This window comes from Apium graveolens, chromosome 1, assembly GCF_009905375.1.
Source record: "Apium graveolens cultivar Ventura chromosome 1, ASM990537v1, whole genome shotgun sequence".
NCBI lineage: Eukaryota > Viridiplantae > Streptophyta > Magnoliopsida > Apiales > Apiaceae > Apium > Apium graveolens.
Window position 1 is genome coordinate 134,516,113 of NC_133647.1, and position 20,924 is coordinate 134,537,036.

At 37.3% G+C, this 20,924-nt stretch overlaps 1 protein-coding gene across 12 annotated transcripts; it reads left to right on the forward strand.

Annotated features, from left to right (window-relative positions):
• Positions 1–14,961: 14,961 nt before the first annotated feature.
• Positions 14,962–19,903, forward strand: LOC141667093 (peroxidase 11-like). 12 transcript variants are annotated; one of them, XM_074473491.1, is made up of 9 exons: positions 14,965–15,381; positions 15,596–15,700; positions 16,024–16,128; positions 17,004–17,184; positions 17,283–17,448; positions 18,177–18,312; positions 19,104–19,202; positions 19,357–19,456; positions 19,612–19,903. In XM_074473491.1, the coding sequence occupies exons 3-6, from the start codon at positions 16,106–16,108 to the stop codon at positions 18,200–18,202; spliced, it is 396 nt and encodes a 131-aa protein (XP_074329592.1). In that variant the 5' UTR covers positions 14,965–15,381; positions 15,596–15,700; positions 16,024–16,105; the 3' UTR covers positions 18,203–18,312; positions 19,104–19,202; positions 19,357–19,456; positions 19,612–19,903. The 12 variants fall into 12 exon arrangements, 10 of the variants coding, with proteins under 10 accessions (XP_074329616.1, XP_074329625.1, XP_074329606.1 ...); XM_074473515.1 differs by having other exon boundaries at positions 14,962–15,381; positions 18,265–18,312; positions 19,357–19,903; XM_074473524.1 differs by lacking the exon at positions 19,357–19,456 and having other exon boundaries at positions 14,962–15,381; positions 18,265–18,312.
• The last annotated feature ends 1,021 nt before the right edge of the window (positions 19,904–20,924 follow it).

The window sequence follows — 20,924 nt, forward strand, 5'->3', positions numbered from 1 at the left end:
ATTTGGGGCAAGCTTTCCTTTCTGTCCGACACCAGAAGCCTCTATTTTCCTCAAGACTAGGTCACCTTGTTTGAAAAACCTCTCTTTAACCCTTAGGTTATAGTAGAATGAAGCCTTTTTCTGATATTCTACTATCTTTGCGTGTGCTTTATCTCGCACTTCATCGATTAAATCCAGGGCTAACTTCTGCCCTTCCTCATTTTCTTTTTCATCAAAAGCCTGAATCCTTGGAGAGGAATGTGATATCTCCACGGGAACTACTGCTTCTGCCCCATATGCCAACATGAAAGGAGTTGCATTTGTCGTGACTCTACAGGTAGTTCTATAGGCCCATAATATGGGAAGTATCTCATCCACCCAATTATTTCTTGACTTTTCGATTCTCTTCTTTAGTCCATCCAGGATTATCCGATTTGCTACCTCCGCTTGCCCATTGGCTTGCGGGTGAGCCACAGAGGTGAACCGTAACTCAATTTCATTTTCTCCGCAATACTTCTTGAATTCCTCGTTGTTGAATTGTGTTCCATTGTCAGTGACGAGGATACGGGGAATTCCATATCGGCACATAATGTTTTCCCACAGGAATTGTGCAACCTGTTTAGTTGTGATTTTGGCCAAGGGCTTGGCTTCAATCCACTTAGTGAAATAATCAATGGCTACAATCAGAAACTTCCTTTGTGATGTGGCCATAGGAAAAGGCCCTAGAATATCCATCCCCCACATAGCAAAGGGAATAGGTGAGTTGATGGAGGTCAGCATCTCGGGGGGTTGTCTGGCCACGGGTGCATGTTTCTGACAGCGATCACACTTCTTTACATATTTTTTGGCATCAGCCATCATTTCTGGCCAATAGAAGCCTAAACGGGTTATCTTATGAGCCAAGGCCCTGCCCCCCAAGTGTTGTCCACAAATACCTTCATGTACTTCTTCAAGAGCCAAGCGTGCCTCATCGGGCCTGAGACACCTCAAGTAGGGAACCACGAAAGATCTTTTGTAAAGAATCCCATCTATCAAAGAGTACCTTAGTGCCCGAACAGTTAACTTCCGTGCTTCAGTTGCATCATTTGGCAACCAACCGGTCTGAATGTGAGCCTTGATGGGATCAATCCATGACGTCCCCAAGCCTACGGGAGCCACAAGCTTAACATCTATGCTTCGTGTCTTCAAAACACGGAAGTACACACTCCCTGAACTCTCTTCAATCTCAGATGAAGCAAACTTTGATAGCGCATCTGCTTTAGCATTTTCTTCCCTTGGAATGTATTCAACATGGCATTCATTAAATTGGGTCATCACAGCCCTTACTAGGCGAGCATACTTAACCATCGTATCGTCTCTTGCCTCAAATTCTCCCTTTACCTGGGATATGATCAGCTTCGAGTCTCCACGGACCTTTAAGTTTTTGACTCTAAGTGTCCCAGCTAGACCAAGGCCAGCAATCAGGGCTTCATACTCTGCCTCATTGTTTGTGGTTGGGAAGTCTAGCTTCATGGCATACTCAATTAAGAATCCATCAGGGCTTTGCAAAACCAACCCTGCTCCACTGGAATTTGTTTTTGATGCTCCATCAAAATAGAGAACCCAATATTCTTTCTCCTTGTCCCCATTGTCGACTCCCTTGTCTTGAGGTATGGTATCTTCCTGCCCCCCGACTTCTTGGTTGGGTATGGTACATTCCACCACGAAGTCAGCTAGTGCCTGGGCTTTTATGGCCGTACGTGGCTTATACTTGAGATCGAACTCTCCCAACTCTATTGCCCACTTAATCAGTCTCCCACTTGCCTTGGGACTGTGAATGATATTTCTCAGTGGCTGATTTGTTAGCACTTCAATTTGGTGAGCTTGAAAATAAGGACGCAGCTTTCTTGAAGCCATTACCAAGGCTAAAGCGAATTTCTCAATGGCTGAATAATTCAACTCAGCACCATGCAAAATTTTGCTGACATAGTATACGGGTTTCTGAACTTTCAGTTCCTCCTTAACCAACACCGCGCTCAAGGCGCTTTCTGAAACAGCCAAGTACAAGAATAAAACTTCACTCAGAACTGGCTTGGCCAACAACGGGGCCTGGCCCATATACTTCTTTAACTCTTCAAATGCCTTCTGATTTTCCTCACTCCATACAAAGTCTTTAATGTTCTTTAATGACTTGAAGAATGACAAGCACTTGTCTCCTGACTTGGAGATGAATCGTCCTAGCGCAGCAACCCTTCCTGTGAGTTTTTGAACATCCTTGACAGTTTTTGGGGGTTCCATGTCCAGGATTGCCTTTATTTTATCGGGGTTAGCCTCAATTCCCCTCTTTGAGACCATCAATCCCAAGAATTTTCCAGATCCTACTCCGAAAGCACACTTCGTGGGATTCAACATCATCTTGTGGTACCTCAGGACCTCAAAAGCTTCCCTCAAATGGGTTATATGATCAGTCTTTACTAGACTCTTGACTAGCATGTCATCAACATAGACTTCCATAGTCTTCCCAATAAGATCCTTAAAAATTTTATTCACCAACCTTTGATAGGTGGCTCCTGCATTCTTGAGACTAAACGCCATAACAAGATAACAATAAACACCAAAGTCAGTGATAAATGATACCTTTGGAATGTCATCCTTATGCATTTTGATCTGGTTGTATCCGCTAAACCCATCCATGAAACTCAGCATCTCATGTCCAGCGGTGGCATCAATCAAAGTATCAATTCTAGGCAGCGGAAAACAGTCTTTGGGGCATGCATCATTCAGATCGGTGAAGTCTATACACATCCTCCACTTTCCATTAGCCTTCTTCACCATTACAGGGTTTGCTAACCACTCCGGAAATTGAATCTCCTCAATGAAACCAGCCTCTAAGAGCTTTTCCACTTCCTGCTTTATAGCCTCTTGTCTTTCCGGGGCAAAATTTCTTTTCTTTTGTTTCACTGTCTTCCGACTTGGATCCACGTTTAGCTTGTGAGTAATTAACTCCGGGTCTATGCCTGGCATATCAGCTGCTGACCATGCAAACACATCACTATTTTCTTGCAAAAATTTCACTAACTTCCCTCTAAGGGGCTCCTCTAATGTGGCTCCAATGAAAGTCATCCTCTCAGGATTCTTGGGATCTAAAGGAACCGAAACCAATTCTTCTGCTGGCCTTCCTCTATTCTCATCATTTTCTCGAACATCCATATCTTCAATAGGAAGAACCTGCCCCCCGACTCCGTCTGCCCTCAAAGAGGCCACATAACAGCTTCTAGCCATTTTTTGATCTCCTCTCTCCTCTCCAATCCCGTTTCGGGTGGGAAACTTCATGACTGAATGGTAGGAAGAGGGGACTGCCTTGAAGGCATGTATCCCTGTTCTCCCCATGATAGCATTATAAGTTGAACTAGCCTTTACCACTACGAAATCCAGCATATGCGTTGCTTGCCTTGGCTCCGTACCTATGGTGGTTGGCAACTTGATTATCCCTTCCACAGGACATTCCACTCCAGCAAATCCATATATCGGCATGTCGGTTGGTGTTAACTGGGAGTCGTTATACCCCATCCTTAGAAAGGTGTCGTGGAGCAAGATATCCACAGAAGCACCATTATCCACAAGGACCCTCTTAACCGGGCTATTTCCTATTATTGGTGTTATGACCAGCGGGTCGTCATGGGGAAACTTCACACCCTCTAGGTCGGAATCATCAAAAGCCAATGTTACTTCTGTCCTGGCCCTCTTCGGGGCTTCTCCGACAATATGCATAACCTCTCTAGTATATGCCTTTCTGGAATTTTTGGACAATCCAGCAGCAGTTGGACCTCCAAAGATCGTGTTTATCACAGGCCCTTGAGGTCTCGGCCCTCCATAAATGGTGTTTATAACTGGTCCTCTAGGTTGGGGATTCCGCCCCTGATCATCTTGGTCCCTCCTACGATCTTCAAAGTTCTTCCTTCCATTATTATTTCTGTCCCCTCCATCTCCAGTATACTTATTCAATCTTCCTTTTCGAATCAAAAACTCAATTTCATCTTTCAATTGCCTACACTCATCGGTGTCATGGCCAACATCTTTGTGAAACCTGCAATACTTGCCCCTATCTAGCTTGGCGGGATCAGCCTTCAAGGGCTTAGGCCAGCGAATATCTCTGTCTTTCTCAATCTCCATCAAAATCTGACTTCTGGGAGCGTTCAGCTTAGCGTATTCAGTGAACTTTTGCCCAGGTCCTCCCTTCTTGGGGGTTGAATCAGGGTTTTGTTCGGTTCTAGGATATTTGTCCTTAGCGATATACTCCAAATCAGTTTTTCGTTTCTTGCCTCCAGTGGGCTCATTACTTACTACGGTCTTCCTCATACTTTCTTCAACCTTGATATACTTCCCTGCCCTCTCTTGGAGCTGCAACATGCTCTCAGGGGGTCGTTTGGCCAAAGACATCTTAAAAAACTCGTCCCTAGTTCCTTGTTGCAATGCTATCATGGCTACCTTATCATCAAGATCTGGGACTTTTAAAGCCTCCTTTGTAAAACGATTCAGGTAATCTCTTAAGGATTCCTTAGCTCCTTGCACAAGACTCATAAGAGATGCTGAACTTTTCTCATGGACCCTTCCACTGATGAATTGCTTAATAAAAGCCTGACTTAGTTCTCTGAATGATCCAATGGAATTTGGGGGTAGGCGACTGTACCATCTTTGAGCCATACCCGACAGGGTTTGAGGGAAGGCCCGACATTTTATAGCATCATTCACGGGTTGCAGCAGCAGTGCATTAGAGAATGTCCTAACATGATTAGCGGGGTCTCCCGTGCCATCATAGGCTTTGATGGTGGGCATCTTGAATTTCCTTGAGACATGGGCATTCATGATCTCTTCTGTGAAGGGTGGAGTTGGATCATCAGGATCTCCAAGGGGAAGGAGATTGCTTGGATCAGTTCTTGGGACAGCAGCCCTTCTTCTTACCGGACCATCCAGGTCTATGATAGGAGGAAGATTTCTCCCCCTAGGAGGTATGTGGGATCTGGTGGCTCGGTGAGCCTCCAAATCACGTCTCAGCCTTTGGATTTCAGCCTCATGAGCCCTGATCTTTTCCTGCACTTCTTGGGGATTCGCCCCTGGGGTGCTTTGGGGGCGTTGCCTTCCATCGGCCATTGGCTCTTTTCCAGGACGCCTCCTTCTCGGGGCCACTTCATCATCCGAAGATTCGGAGTCTCTCTCAGTGTATGGACCAGAAAATTCCCGATCCTCAGGGATAGGATCCAAACCTCGTATATAGGGGGGCGACCGCCCTCGTGCTTCGCTTCGCCCAGCATATCCACTTCCTCCAACCTCAGGGTGAAGGGGCATCCCATAAGGGGGGTTAGTAGTAACAATAGTTGAATATTCATACCCGACGGGTCGAGAATTCACAGGTATATGTATTTGTTGAACTTGAGGATTCGTACCTTGAATAATCGGGGGAGTTGTCCCTTGTGGCTGAGGATGAGTTGCCCCTGTCTGGGCTTCCCCCTGAGTAGATGCATAAGTTGAATGGGGAGGAACCTCCACGGTTGATGAAATCACCTGGGTTGTCCCTGATGGTGTTCCCTCCTCCAGAGTGCTGGTTGTTCTCCGTGTTCTCGCCATGGTTGTTGTTGCGTTTTTCCCACAGACGGCGCCAAATGTTATGGATTAAAACTACTATATATAATTGTTGTATTTAATACTAAGGAACGTGAGCTCCAAGGCTCGATTTGACTGCTCTTGTGTTTCGTGACTCGATCTGCCTTACAAGATGCCTACGTACCTTGCTGATTGCCAAGGATCAAGTCAAAAAACGTAGTTCTGATTGGTGGGGGTGAGACCCCTTATATAGATGTGGGAGTCCTTGAATTGGACTGGGTATAGGAGATTTGGTGGATAAGCCTCTGAATTAGGATAGACTTAGGAGTCCTAGGAAGTAGGAAGCTGATTCCTTATCTTTTTAGGTCCCCTTGAGGCTAATCTCTAAGGATTTATATCCTCATCGGGACTCTTTTCAACATCTGATTTCTCCCTTATTAATTAATTACGAAATTAATTAATAATCAGGGCTTTTGGGCCTTTTTATTCCATCAGACCTGATCTGGTCCATCAGGCTTAACCTTTCTGGTCTGAGTATCATATATCTTTTTATTGGGCCTGGCAGCCCACAGTTTGTACAATTAATGCAGTATTTAATTATACAAACATAATTTATTTATCCCTATCAGTTACCCAAGTAATAATAATTAAATCGGTGATCGATTAAACCTTTTGTGTATAATGTACAATATACTATAATCCTTTTAACCATATATTATAGATTAAACTCGAGGCATGTTATGTGTCATCCTCTTCATAATTTAATCCAGGTTTCCTTGATCGATGAGTACACTATAACATCAAATCAACATTTGAGCATGGCCATGCATTTCATAGTCTAACTCAAATAAGAGGCCAATAATATCACTCCTAAAATAGGAGGGTTAAATCCTTTCTAGATCATTCATATTTCTCATATGATTCATAATATACCCAATATACACTTTTATCATCACCCGGTCAAAGGTAACTTTTAATGCAACCAAAGTATATTAATTCTCATATAGAAATATAATGATTTCAAGTCTAAGGACCAATACATCATTATCACTGTGAGAATTACTTATGACACAACAGACATGTAGAATCTCAGATTGGGTCTTCCAGCACCATGTATATAATACATGTGCCTGTGTTTTGACTTTAGTATCACTATACCTATGATTAATGAGATGTGATCATCAGTCAACATTCACACTAGTCTTAATGCATTAATATTGTCCCTTAATAATAATACTCGACTAGGGATCTTTAGGAATATCAATACTATTCTCATAATCTCATTTCAATGTCACGTACTTAGAGATATAAAATTACATATCATATTCCAAGGACATTTATTAATCTAACATCTTATCGCAGAAAATAAAGATATAATAAATTACTAAAGAATAATCCATATAATCAGAATTAATAATCCAAATGTTTCATAATATAAACATAATAGTGTTGTTTCTAGGGCACAAACACCAACACATATGAATAACAGAATAAAAACAGTTTAAACTAAATGATTTTATAGGAAGAGAAATATAAAGCAGTTTGAAAGCAGTAATCTATAAATCATTGCAAATCTCTGTCAAAATTAAACTGGATATCACTAACTAGCATGCCCTTTATAAAATAACGTAGTTGTGTGTTGTGTAAACACCAGAGTACAATTTTAGAATGCTATTCACATTTATAACTAAACTGTATAAATCACTTATTCCGTTACGGGAACCACAAAACCAAATCAGATACATATTGGACATTCAAGTGTGAAGAGAGCTGATCAGGCTATCAACAATAGACTGCTCCATATGCTATCCCACACACCTGTTCCGGAACTCAGAGACTAGCTCGATCTCTAACCTGCTGGACTAATCGGTTAAGTAATGCGCACAACCGAGTTAGTCGTTTACGCAACCAAAATAGACCACTCTGGCCTCTATCTATCCAATATCTGACCGTTTTTATACAGTTTTCAAATCACTTGTACCTATCTCAGTTTAAAACAGTTCATTCAACAACACACATACATTTTGTTCACAAAATCATTTTCAGTTTGAGATAGGTACCTTTTCGAAGTTACTTTTACCCAAAACAGATTTTAAACCAATAATTATAACTACAGGGGATACGTAACTTTAAAAACATTTTTATTCCTGTTTGAAAATAAAATAAAAGTTCATTCATATATACTGAACCATAAAAGTATGGTCAGGGGTAATTGCCTTGCAACGATTTCTCAGAATTCCTAGGGAAGCTTCGCTCGCCTGACTTTAGTCCTCGCAAACCTCGACTGTGATCTACAGTAATAATATACCCTAATTAGTTATTTTGACATGCTTGATATCCTCAAAACCTAATTACCCCAAACTAATAAACCCGACTCGTATAATAATATTTATATGTATATTCACATAAATGATACTTACAATAATAACATATTTAATACGATATAATACACTTCTTGTAATGAAAGTAATACTTTCATAAAAATTGGACAACGACTCCTCTATTTACTGGATTACCTGTTGAAACATAATCGACGCCACAATCCCAACAATTACAATTCTACAACCCGAATCTCAATACGACTTTTAAAAATAATTAATTCTTTTCATTCCGAAAAATAATTTTACGAACTAATTTATTTGTTTTATAAATTTAGGACTCAGAATAATTCATCACGGTCCACCGTCGGCTCGCCGAGGCTCATCATCGATAGCGGCAAAATTTATTGGTGCCCGATAATATTCGAGTTTCCAAATAAATTCTACTGATTAATTATAATTATTCCTTGCACAAAATTATATTTTATTTCAGGAATATTACTCGAATAAATTTCCTGCAGAAAGTAATAATAAAAAAATTCAATTCAGAATTAACTGAACCAAGCAACACAGGACACTCCTGCACGCGCCTCGCGCCACCAAAACACAAGCCACACATTGACACACACACGCAGACGCGCGCACACACACAATACAGTAACACACACACACACACACACCGAATACCACATAACACATCAAATATATAAACAGATATACATATACATATATCAACAGGAACAAAATCGGAATCAATCGAAACAAGCAACCGAAACCACGACCGGAAAGCTCACCGGAAAAGTAGGTGGCGACCGGAATCCGGGGAAAAAAGAAAGAAACGGGAAAGAAGGGGAAGAAGGGGAAAGCAGGGAGAGTACAGGGAGAGAGAAAGAGAGGGAGATTGGGAGAGAGAAAGGATGTAAAAGATTAAAGAAAAGACATGAGAGGATTCGAGAGTGAGAGAGTAGAGAGCCGAGAGAGATTGTGCGAGGAAGAGGAAAAAACTTGATGTTTTAATTCCAAAAACTCTGTTGCACTGCCATGTATCCCAGATTTGGGACACATATTAATAAAATGGAGACATAACCCCCTGCAACCTGGTTTCTGTTCCGCTATTTTGCAATGTAATGAATAAACGCACAATTAAATAAAATCCCAAAAATTACAAAATAAATTTTAAAACCCTCGAAATAATTTAAAATTAATAAAAGAAAATTTTCATAATTTTTAAAGCATTTTTGAATCGCTCAATATCCATGCATTTAACAATTTTAACGAACAAACATGCGGGTGAATTTAATCCGAAAAATTCCTAAAATAATTTTAAAATTTTTAAAATATTAAAAACTTAATAAAATATGAACTTAGTAATTTTTGAAGCATTCAAGAATTTAATACTGAATTTGCTCATAAATACAATCAGAAAATCATTAGGAATAAATAATCGATGAAATATTGATTTCCATATTTTATAAATTCCCATAAATAATTATGGAAATTATAAAGCCACAAAAATAATTTTAGAGATAATACCAATATTTATGTAATAAATCTTCAATAAAACCACCTTTAAAAGTAAAAAACAAAACAATAATGCCCAACAATTAATTATACCAATAACCCTTGCACACCAATAAACCACACATAATTAATAGTAAGACAACACGCATCTGAAAGAACTAATACACATATTTTATTTATTTAATTATTCAATAATTACACTTTTAATAATACAAAAATACGAGACGTTATATCCTTCCCCCCTTAAAAAGATTCTGTCCTCAGAATCTGGCCTAATCAAACAGATGAGGATATTTATCAAGCATGTCTGACTCTAATTCCCAGGTACACTCTTCAACTCGGGGATTTCTCCAAAGTACTTTTACAATCTAGATTGGTTGTTCCACATAGGACAAATCTAGCTGAAGCTCGATTGGTTTATACTCTATAACTTGATTTGAATCAGGAATATATTGCTTCAACATGGATACATGGTACACATTATGAAATGCTGCAACTGCGGTGGCAACGCTATCTCGTAAGCAACTTTTCCTATTTTCTTCAAAACTTCAAATGGTCCTATGTATCTTGGGCTGAGCTTACCTTTCTGACCAAATCAAACCAATCCTTTCAAGGTGACACTTTCAATAATACTAACGATCCTACTTCAAAGTTCATATCCTTTTGATATAAATCAGTGTTCTTTCTCGGTCTATCCTGAGCTGCTTCTAACCTGTTCCAAATCAATATCACTACATCCTTGGTTTGTTGAACTAGCTCAGGACCTAACACTTTCTTTTCTCCCACTTCATCCCAATATAATCGTGATCTACATTTGCGTCCATACAAGGCTTCACAAGGTGGCATTCCAATACTGGCATGATAACTATTATTATACGGGAATTCTATTAAAGGTAAGTGGTCATCCCAGTTTCCCTTGAAATCCAAAGCACAAACTCTTAACATATCTTTTATGGTCTGGATTGTTCTCTCGCTCTGATCGTCCGTCTGGGGATGATAGGCGGTACTCATATTTAGTTTGGTACCTAGACATTCTTGAAACTTGGTCTAAAACCTTGAATTAAATCTCAGTCTGATATAATGGAAATAGGGACTCCATGTTTGGTCACTATTTGATCCAAATACAACTTAACTAACTTATCCAAAGAATACCTTTCATTGATTGAGAGGGAATGTGCCGACTTTGTCAATCTGTCGATAATTACCCAAGTAGCATCATGATTGGCTCTAGTCCTTGGTAATCCCCCTACGAAATCCATTGCAATCTCTTCTCATTTCCATTAGGAAATCTCTAAGGGTTTTAATAATCCACTCAGACTTTGATTTTCTGCTTTTACAGTCTGGCATACGTGACATTTACTAACCCAATTTACAATTTCCTTCTTCATTCCCGGCCACCAGAATTTCTTCTTCAAATCTTGATACATTTTAGTGCTCCCAGGGTGATAGAAAACCGAGAGTTGTGCGATTCACGTAAAACTTCATTCTATAATTTCATCACATTGGGAATCCAAATTCTGGAAGAAAATCTAAGCATATCTTCATCATCTTTCTGGGTACAAAGTTATTCTCTTGTCAGATTATCCAATTCATTGAAACATAATCTCATACAATTGCTCCTGATTTTTATTTGGTACTTGAACTTCAATTTCCATCTTTTCCAAGTCTCGTGCTAACTCTTCTGCAATCTGAACTATATTCATCCTCTCTTTTCTGCTCAAGGCATCAGCCACCATATTGGCCTTACCGGGGTGATAGTTAATGGAACAATCATAGTCTTTGATTAATTCCAACCATCTCCTTTGTCTCATATTCAAGTCTTTCTGAGTGAATATATACTTCAAGCTCTTATGATCCGTGTAATATCACACTTTTCTCCATACAGATAATGTCTCTACAGTTTCAATGCAAAAACTATAGCTGCCAACTCGAGATCATGAACCGAATACTTCTGCTCATGAGGTTTTAGTTGTTTGGATGCATAGGCAATTACTTTATCATGTTGCATTAGTACACATCCTTAAACCTTCAAAGAAGCATCGCTATGTATCACAAAGTTTCTCATCCCATCTAGCAATGCTAATACTGGAGCTGACACTAGCCTCTTTTTCAGTTCCTGAAAACTTTCTTCACACTTTTCCGTCCAAATAAATTTCTCGTTCTTCTTGGTTAGCTTAGTTAATGGAGTTGCAATCTTAGAAAAATCCTTTACAAATCTTCGATAATATCCTGCCAACCTCACAAAACTTTTCAACTCTGTCGGAGTCTTTGGTTGTTCCCATTTGGATATGGCTTTAATCTTTACAGGGTCTACCTTTATACCTTCCTTGGTCACCACATGTCCTAGGAAATGTACTTCTCTTAACCAAAACTCACACTTGGAAAACTTTGCGTATAGTTGTTTTTTTCTCAACCTTTAGAGGGCAATCCTTAGGTGTGTTGCGTCATCATCTTGAGGCTTTGAATAGATGAGGATGTCATCAATAAATGCAATAACAAACTTATCTAAGTACTCCTTATACACCTGGTTCATTAAATCCATAAAAGCGGCTGGTGTATTTGTCAACCCAAATGACATCACTAAGAACTCATAATGACCATACCTTGTTCGAAATACAGTTTTGGGTAAATCTTCCGACTTGATATTTAGTTGGTGGTAGCCAGATCTCAGGTCGATATGTGAATGACAATATGTTCCTTTAAGCTGGTCAAATAAATCATCTTCTGGGTAAGGGATACTTATTCTTGATTGTCAATTTTTTCAGTTCCCTATATTCAATACATAGCCTCATACTCCCATCTTTCTTCTTCACAAATAATATTGGAGCACCCCGTGAAGAAACACTTAGTCGGATGACTTCTTTGTCTAGCAGCTCTTGAAGTTGTTTGACTAATTCCTTCATTTCCACTGGAGCCATTCGATATGGAACTTTGGAAACTGGTTCTGGACCTGGTATCAAATCAATGGAGAACTCTATTTCTCGATCAGGTGGTAATCCTGGAAATTCTTCCAGAAAGACGTCGGGATATTCCCTTACTATTGGAATCTCATCCAGAGTAGGTGCCTCTTTCTTGGTATACATCACATGATCCAAATACGCTTCACATCCTTGTCTTAATAATTTCTTTGCCTGCAATACTGAGAGAAATTTCTTGTCCTGCTTCTGTCCTTGATAACTTATTCTTGCATTATATGTTGTATACATGACCATTCTCTTATTTTTGCAGTCAATACTTGCCTTATATGGAGACAACCTGTACATGCCTAGAATGATATCGAATTCTCCTAACTCGAAAGGTATTAGGTCGGCTGGAAAAGGGTGACCTTAAATCTCTATTGAACACTTAGGACAAAATTGACTTATAGATACCTTATCTTGATTGGCCACTTCTATGGTCAAAGGTTCGTCTAAGTCTTCCAACATTAATTATATTTTATTCACACAGTTCAGGGATATGAAAGATTTAGATGCTCCCGAATTAAATAAAACATTAACAGGAACGGAATTAAGAGAAAGCGTACCTGCAACTACGTTAAAATCCTGATCCGTGGATTTCTTGGTCATTTTGAAAGTTCTGGCTCTAGCTATACTTGTTGCTGGCCCTTGAGATGCACTTCCTCCTACACTGCCTGGGGTAGCTGATTGTAATTCTTAGCAATGTGTCCTACTTTACCGTAGCTGAAATAGGTGACTCCTTGGTTCTCAGACTTGCACTCCATGGAATAATGACCCTTTTTGGCCGCATTTGAAATAATTAATGTTCTCCTTGCACTAGCCACTGTGCCTTTTCCATATGTCTTACAATCTATTATTGGTTTTCTTGATTTCACCGGAGTGGCACTGACTGACGTGGTACTGGGCCTAGCGTGTGGGAAATTATGCCTTCTGAATTTCCTGTCTCTATTCCTTCCGAACCATCTCTGAAACTTCTGACTTGCTTCTTCTTGTTCTGACTTATCAGGCCCACTTTCAAACTTTCTCTTCTTTTCACCTCTTTCTTTAGCAGCCAAATTCTGATCACTTTCTATCACTAAGGTAGCCTGAACTACCGAAGTATATATTTTGAGTTGCAAAGCTACAACTCCACTCCTAATTTCCGGCTTCAATCCCTGCTGAAACCGCTTCGCTCTCTAGGCTTCTGAACTTGCATACTCTGCTACTATTCGAGCCAATTCTGTGAAATTGGCTTCATACTCTGTAACACTCCTATCTCCTTATTTTAATTCTAAAAATTCCATCTCCATCTGATTCTGGAGACAGTCTGGAAAATATTTTTCCAAAAACAACTCTGTGAATCGGGTCCAGGGAATAAGACCTTCTCCTTTCAAAGCTCGAGTAGACTCCCACTAATAATTCGAATCATTCTTTAAGAAGTAACTAGCATAGTCCGTCTTTAAGTCATCACTCACCTTGGTGAGAGAAAAAGCCTTTTCCATTTCTTTCAACCACATCCTGGCAGCAACAGGATCTACTTCACCCTTGAACTCTGGGGGTTTCAACTGTGACGGCCTCAACCCCGGGGTCAGGAGTTGACGTCACTAATTATATCAAACCACAATCATAAACTACTAGATTATTATTATTACCCTATCACAATCCCAATACCAAGATCTTTTCCAGGTTCAAGTATGATTTAAGCTATTTACTATTAGAATAACCATTTATTTAAAAGTCTGACATACTAATTTATTACAGCAACTCACAGACCTAAAATAGGCCTCACAAAACTACCTCAATTAATCCTGCTACCGGTGGTACTGAAGTCCTGCCCTGAATATGATGAACTGGTCTTCTAGGCATCTATGACACACACACACACACACACACACACACATATATATATATATATATAACAAGGTGCAAGGGTAAGCATATAATCGCTCAGCACTACCAACATATGAATAACAGAATAGAAACAGTTTAAACTAAACAGTTATAGGAACAAAATTATAAAGCAGTATGAAAGCAGAAATCTGTAAATCATTGCAAATCTCTATCAAAATTAAATTAGATATCACTAACTAGCATGCTCTTTATAAAACAACGTAGGTCTGTGTTGTGTAAACACCAGAGTCCAATTTTAGCTTGTTATACATATTTATAACTCGACTGTATAAATCACTTGTTCCATTACGGGAACCACAAAACCAAATCAGATACGTATTAGACATTCAAGTGTGAAGACGGCTGATCAAGCTATTAACACTAGACGGCTATATCTACCATCCCATAAACCTGTTCCGGAACTCAAAGACTAGCTAGGTCTCTGACCTGCTGGACTAATCGGTTACTTATGACATCGGTGCTTAGACATCGGCACTTAATGCACCCGATGTTAAAAGAGTTTTTAACATCGGTTTCTCTGAAAGCGATGTTAACCAATAATGTTTACATCGGTTTTATATAGCAACTGTTGTCTATGTTCAATTTTAAAAATACCAAATAAACATTTTTTACTTTGACATCGGTTATTTATACTGGCCGTTGTCTATAATCAATTTTAAAAAAATATAAAATAACAAGTCATTTTCCCCCTTCAGTACACACACATTTCCCCCCATTTCATTTCAATGAAAAATTTATTTCCCCCTTTCCAATAATATCTTCTGTTTCCCCCTTTCTCACACCTCGACTCTGTGTCACCTGCCTACCTCTCTCGAACTTTTCCGTCATCTCTCACCTCACTCTCTATCCCGAACTCACTTTCTCACTCTTCTTTCTCTTTCTTAAGTTACAATCTATCGATTATAGTTACATAAACCCGATTATATGAATCGTTAATTATTCGATTATATGAAGGTCAAACCCTAGATCTGTCTTATTCAATTTGTTTGTTTTTTGCTTAATTTTAGTGTTCAATTAGTTAATTTATGTGTACATGTTACTATAAATTTTATGAGAAAGTGGCTACAATGGAAGGAGAGGGATCTGGTTATCGTTTTAAGAAGTCTGATGATTTTTGTGGATCTGATTATGATGAGGTGAAGTCTCTCTCTCTCTCCATCTCTCCCTCTCTCTCTCCCTTTCTCTCACAGCCCCATCTCTGTCTCTCTCACCCCCTCTCTATATCCATCTCTCTCTTTCTCTATGTTTATCCATATTTTTTTCTATTGAAATTTGTTAAACTCCGAGAGTAAGTAACATATGCATAACTTTTAAGAATGGATCATACTTAACTTATATTATGTTCATCAGTGATGTATTTTCAAATTTCATGGTGATTAGAGGGTGTCATCTAGTAAGGAAAATTCAGAGGAAAAGAGAGGTCCTCCAATTCTGCTGTTACATGGACTTTTCATGGTGATTAGATCTTCCTTTTAATAAATTTACATTTCCTAGTATAAAAATAAAACAAAAAAGCATATGTTATAGAAGTGTTTTGAAGAATTAAGAAAACATATCATCTGTATGATAATTCGATGTTATATGTATCGACTGCAGATTTTTACTATTATAAGCGTGATTAGTTTGGAACATTGCTTGAACTGAAATGGCTAATGTTAATTTGTCTAATTCTTGAAACATAATTTTAAAATAAAAACAGGGCTATGAAGCTTGGTTCTTGAACGGTATTGAGAACTCATTAAAAAAAATGGATTCTAATAAAACTTTTATTTGATCAGCCTTTCAAGTTGACTTCATCATCGAGAAGATAATGATAATTAACAATTTAGAAAAGTGGTTGACTTGGGCTAATCCAGCGTGATGAAGACAGGTTCGAATGCAAGGTAAGTGAATCAATAATTTTGTTTATTTAGTTTATCATCTTCTTCATAGTATAATTTTCAGGATTTGATATTTTAGATTATAACATAAGTTGGGATGTTTCAAATTTTGATACTGTGTAAAATTATAGATGCACACTGTTAGCCCCAAGAGTGATAACTGAGTTTTATCAACAGGGTCAAAACATGTGTGTTTAAATTTAAATTAAGAAAAATAAAAGCTGCTCGTTAACTTGTATACACCACATCATTATAAATACAGCTATTGATAAGGATTAGGAATCAGGCTTAGCTTGGACCATGGTTTGATTTTCCATACCCAGCCATGCAGGTGTGTAGCTACATATAAGTTTAAATTTTAAATAGGACATGTAATAAATTGTAAAACAATAAGATTCCGTGTAGTTGAAATTATCTATGAGTAGTTGGCTTTACTCAGTCTCAACTATCTTTCTAGCTTCTCATCAATTCACAAGCAGATTAATGGCGCCGCGTTTCCTGCAATGTTTTGTGCTAGTTTTAGTTGTTTTTTTGACAAGTTTAGTGTCAGCTAGCATGCAAGCCAAGATCGGGCTTTAACTTTAGATTATTATAAATCAAGTTATCTAACAGCTCTTGAGATAGTGAGTAAATAAATAGAATGTATTGTGCTTTCTGATCCCCGCAATGCAGCTTTGATTTCACGTTTACATTTCCACGATTGTTTTGTTCAGGTTAATCTTCTTTAGTTGTAGCGTTCATCCACTCTGTTAATTATAATGTACATTAAGCAATGCCCTTTCTTAGCTATAAAATTTTTCTTGCTTCTTCTTAGTAATAGGAAAATAACCTATAGCTAGTACTGATTACTGATGTGAATACTTGGAGAGATGTTATAGTTCAGTTTTGTTGGACGATACGTACACGCTTAAAGGAGAAAAGAAAGCTTCCATTAATCATCATGCATTAAAAGGCTTCGATATCATTGATCAGATCAAGAATAAACTGGAATCAGAGTGCCCTGGAATAGTCTCTTATGCTGAAATCCTCACTGTAGCTACACGAGATGCAACTATTTTGGTAATCAAGAACAATTTAGAACTTTCAGTATGTGAGAATGAAGCCGCTATTGGCAGGATTTGAGCTAATGTCATGTTTTCACTTATTGAACTTTGCAGGTTGGTGGACCTTATTGGCATGTACCTCTAGGAAGAAATGACTCAAAAACTGCAGGCTATGAACTTGCAACGTCAAATTTACCCAGAGCAAATGAAGGCCTCCTGTCTATGATTTCTAAGTTCATGTATCAAGATCTATCAGTCACTGATTTAGTAGCTCTTTCAGGTAAACTTGGACTTTAGCTCCATCTTCATATTTCTAATTTAGATTGCTTGTCACACCATCCACCACATGTGCACATCACACCCTACTTTCTCAATTAGGTTAGTCTTGATTCAAGACAATATTAGACTTGTATACTTTTTTGCAAATATGTACAAACAATGAACTACCATGTGTATATATATAACGCTAGTGATTGTATACTTTTTTGCAAATATGTACAAACAATGAACTACCATGTGTATATATATAACGCTAGTGATTTCTCTAAACCACATTTTTAGGCCTGAGAAAAAAGATGTACAACGCAGGATTATTTTTGGTTGATCTATCCTATTTGTACTCAAGAAAAAAACTGTGAAGTTTATTATTGAATACGTGTAAAGTCTATTTTTTGTTCAGATAATGGAGTATGTTTTTTACATGTGGTGATGTTTTCTATCTAAAGAAGAAATATGTATATGTAACACCAAATGTAAGTATTATACATAATAGCAAATAAGGAGCCAAAAAAGTGACTTGCACAGTTCTCCGATTAACTGTTGATCTGGTTCCCTATGATACTGCCTCAACTGGTGTGGCACACCCAAGTGGCTGCATAGGTGGACCTAGGAATATATAGTTAAAATTTAAAACTCTTGTTGCAAATTATTCTTAGTTCAAACAAAATTTTAAAGTGTCAATTACTGCATTGTATAATTTTTTTTAATATATTTTATATTGTGATTTAGATTTCATCCTAAATGTATTGACATGACTATTGAGGATGCTCAGAAGACTGAACACTTCTTCTGTCAAAATTGTTTATCTGAAGCGCAGAACAAGTTGCAAAATTCACATGCTAGTTCCAGGCCCTCTGATACAAAGGTAAAAGTGGCTATTACTAGTAAATTAATATTTTCTAATTCAATTTTGAGTTGAATTAGAAGAAATTAATTAATAGATATACTGATTATGTATTTACTTATATATTACTCCTATCAGTCTGATAACTTGGCTAAAAATTTGAAGTTGCTTGCTCTAGTCTATAACAATTTCTGGAATTACTAATTAGTTGGTGACTAGTTGATGATTTAACAACCATGCTAATGATACTTCTCACATACTAATACTGATCGTTTATATTTTAATTTTTTTGAGTTACTTATTTGTACTGTTATTTAAAAATCTCTGGAATAATATATATGTTCAACTTGGATTGTCCTAGTTATCATGTCTGAGGTATTTTTCCCTATGATGTTCTATAGTTGAGTTCCATCGATCATTATGAAAGATTTTATAGAAATCTGACTCATCTCCAAGTTAGGTAAATAGTTAAGGATGTCTGTGGTTAAATCTAATTTATAGTTCAATCTTGTTAAAAACAAGTATTAATAATGCAAGCAAGCTCTGACCTAGCATTGTCCTAGGAATGAGTTCGCACTAAACTGAGCCTCAGGATGGTACAAATTAGTCTTCGCACTTAATAGAAGATTTTCAAGGAAAGGTTCCATGGATAAAATGATAAAACTAAAATAGACTTGAGATTATGGATAATAATTTGCTTCTTTGAGTTATCCTGCATATTGGGTCCAATATTTACATTGTCATTTTCATTTCACGTTACTGTTAAAACCTTTTATAAAGTGTACACATTAATTATTGTTTGGATGTTTTAGGTGGAATCCAAACGCCGAAGGAGATGACATTCTGGAGGTGTCCCTTTTCACATTCTGATTGAAAACTTGGATGCTTGAACTGTTGGCATCACAAACAAGGTGCTGGAAAAAGAAGCTTTATGTTCAAAGTATTGTCAATGTCTTTCAGTGTCGGGTTCATCTGATGGGCAGTTCATCAATGATGTGTTTACTGGTTTGTGGTTACCTATATAATATATAGTTTTTTTTGTTTTATGGCTTGTTTATGTATCAGAGTACTCCAGAGTCTTTATCTTTGATTTCTACTAGAGCAATATGCTTTTAAAGAGCAATATGCAAAGGCACCAAAAATGCCGGTGCAATGGTGGCATGTGGTAAGTCTTCGGTTGACAATGAATCTATTTTAAAATATCTATTTTATATTAGGTAGCTAGGAATTATTTGGTTTTTTACTTTTATTAGGTAGCTAGCAATTATGTGTTGTTTGTGTGCTATGATATTAATTTATGATCCGTTATCACTGTTTCAGGTATCATCGACCTGCAGGGTTGATTTGTTACTCTTTGGTTTGATCATGCAGAAGTCAGACTCTTCTATAGTTTGTAGGAATTGGGTTGATTGACTAAATTGGATGGAGTTGTCGGAATTTAAGAATAGGGTACTTAAAAATTAGTATAGTATGAGTTGGCTAATGGAATGCTTGTATTTTATTTGAAATGTATGTATAGTATGGTATGAGTAATATTTTGGTATTAGACTTGTAATTTGGATGAGTACCTTTATTTTTCTGTTTGTATGTTTTTTGTTGGGATGTTGCATTATTTTGGTTCCCTGTGCCTGTAAATAGTACCAGGATGGCATACAATTTACAGAACATTAACATCACAATGGTACATGTAAACCAATGTAAAAAATATATAAAAGACATCATGTAAAATAATATTAAATGAAAAAGAACTAAAAAAACCAATGTGAAATAGTTATTTGACATCGGTTCTGAAAAGAAACTCAATGTATTTTAAGTCAAATAACATCGAATTTGAAATGAAGCTGATGTCTTAAATTTTACAATATTACAGAGTAAACATCGGTTAGAGAAACTGGATGATGTTAAACAAAAAGATTTAACATCGGTTTTGTGAACACCCATGTATTATCCATCATTACACATCGTGTTGGATTTTAATCGCAGCGGAGGCATGGTAAAACACTTTTACACATACAAAATCCAAATAAAAGCATATAAATCGTGGTAAAAACATAGGGATCGATTACTAACCTTTAATATGCGATCCAAGAGCAACGATCGGAGATCCTTAGCAGCTGCTCCTCAAACGTGAAGCACTCCACCGGTATCCACCAAGAAAACGACGTTAAGGAGGAGGAGGAGGTGGAGAGAATTAGGTTTTATAAAATTTTGGGGTTAGAATAAAAATAGGGTTTATAATAGTATATTTATAGGCAAAATTTTCAGCTGAAAATTTCCCATAAATATTATTATTATTATCCCATTTATTATTCTTATTAATAATTAAAACACCTTTTAATTATTAATCTTTTTTCTAAACACTTTAGAAATAATTATCTCTCTTGATTTAATTTCCAAAAATTAAATTCTTTAATTAATAATATTAAGAACTTTTCTTAATTAATTTATAATTAATTAAATCTCATTTAATCAATTATTAAATTTACCAATTAATTATTTTTTTCATAAATAAATAATTATTAGCCATTATTAATTAATTCCTCCACCATTAAATCATTCTCTTTTTATGGTGTGACCCTGTGTTAGGGCGAAAACACGCGCTAATATTCACGCAAGTATACACGTTCGCAAGT

What these genes read in the sequence shown, in the direction of transcription:
- LOC141667093 (XM_074473505.1), top strand. Translation starts at nt 16,106, where the DNA reads ATGAAGACAGGTTCGAATGCAAG. An exon ending in CACGAGATGCAACTATTTTG is followed by an intron (nt 17,185 to 17,282) that starts GTAATCAAGAAC and finishes TGAACTTTGCAG; the next exon opens with GTTGGTGGACCTTATTGGCA. An exon ending in TGATTTAGTAGCTCTTTCAG is followed by an intron (nt 17,449 to 18,264) that starts GTAAACTTGGAC and finishes TCTGAAGCGCAG; the next exon opens with AACAAGTTGCAAAATTCACA.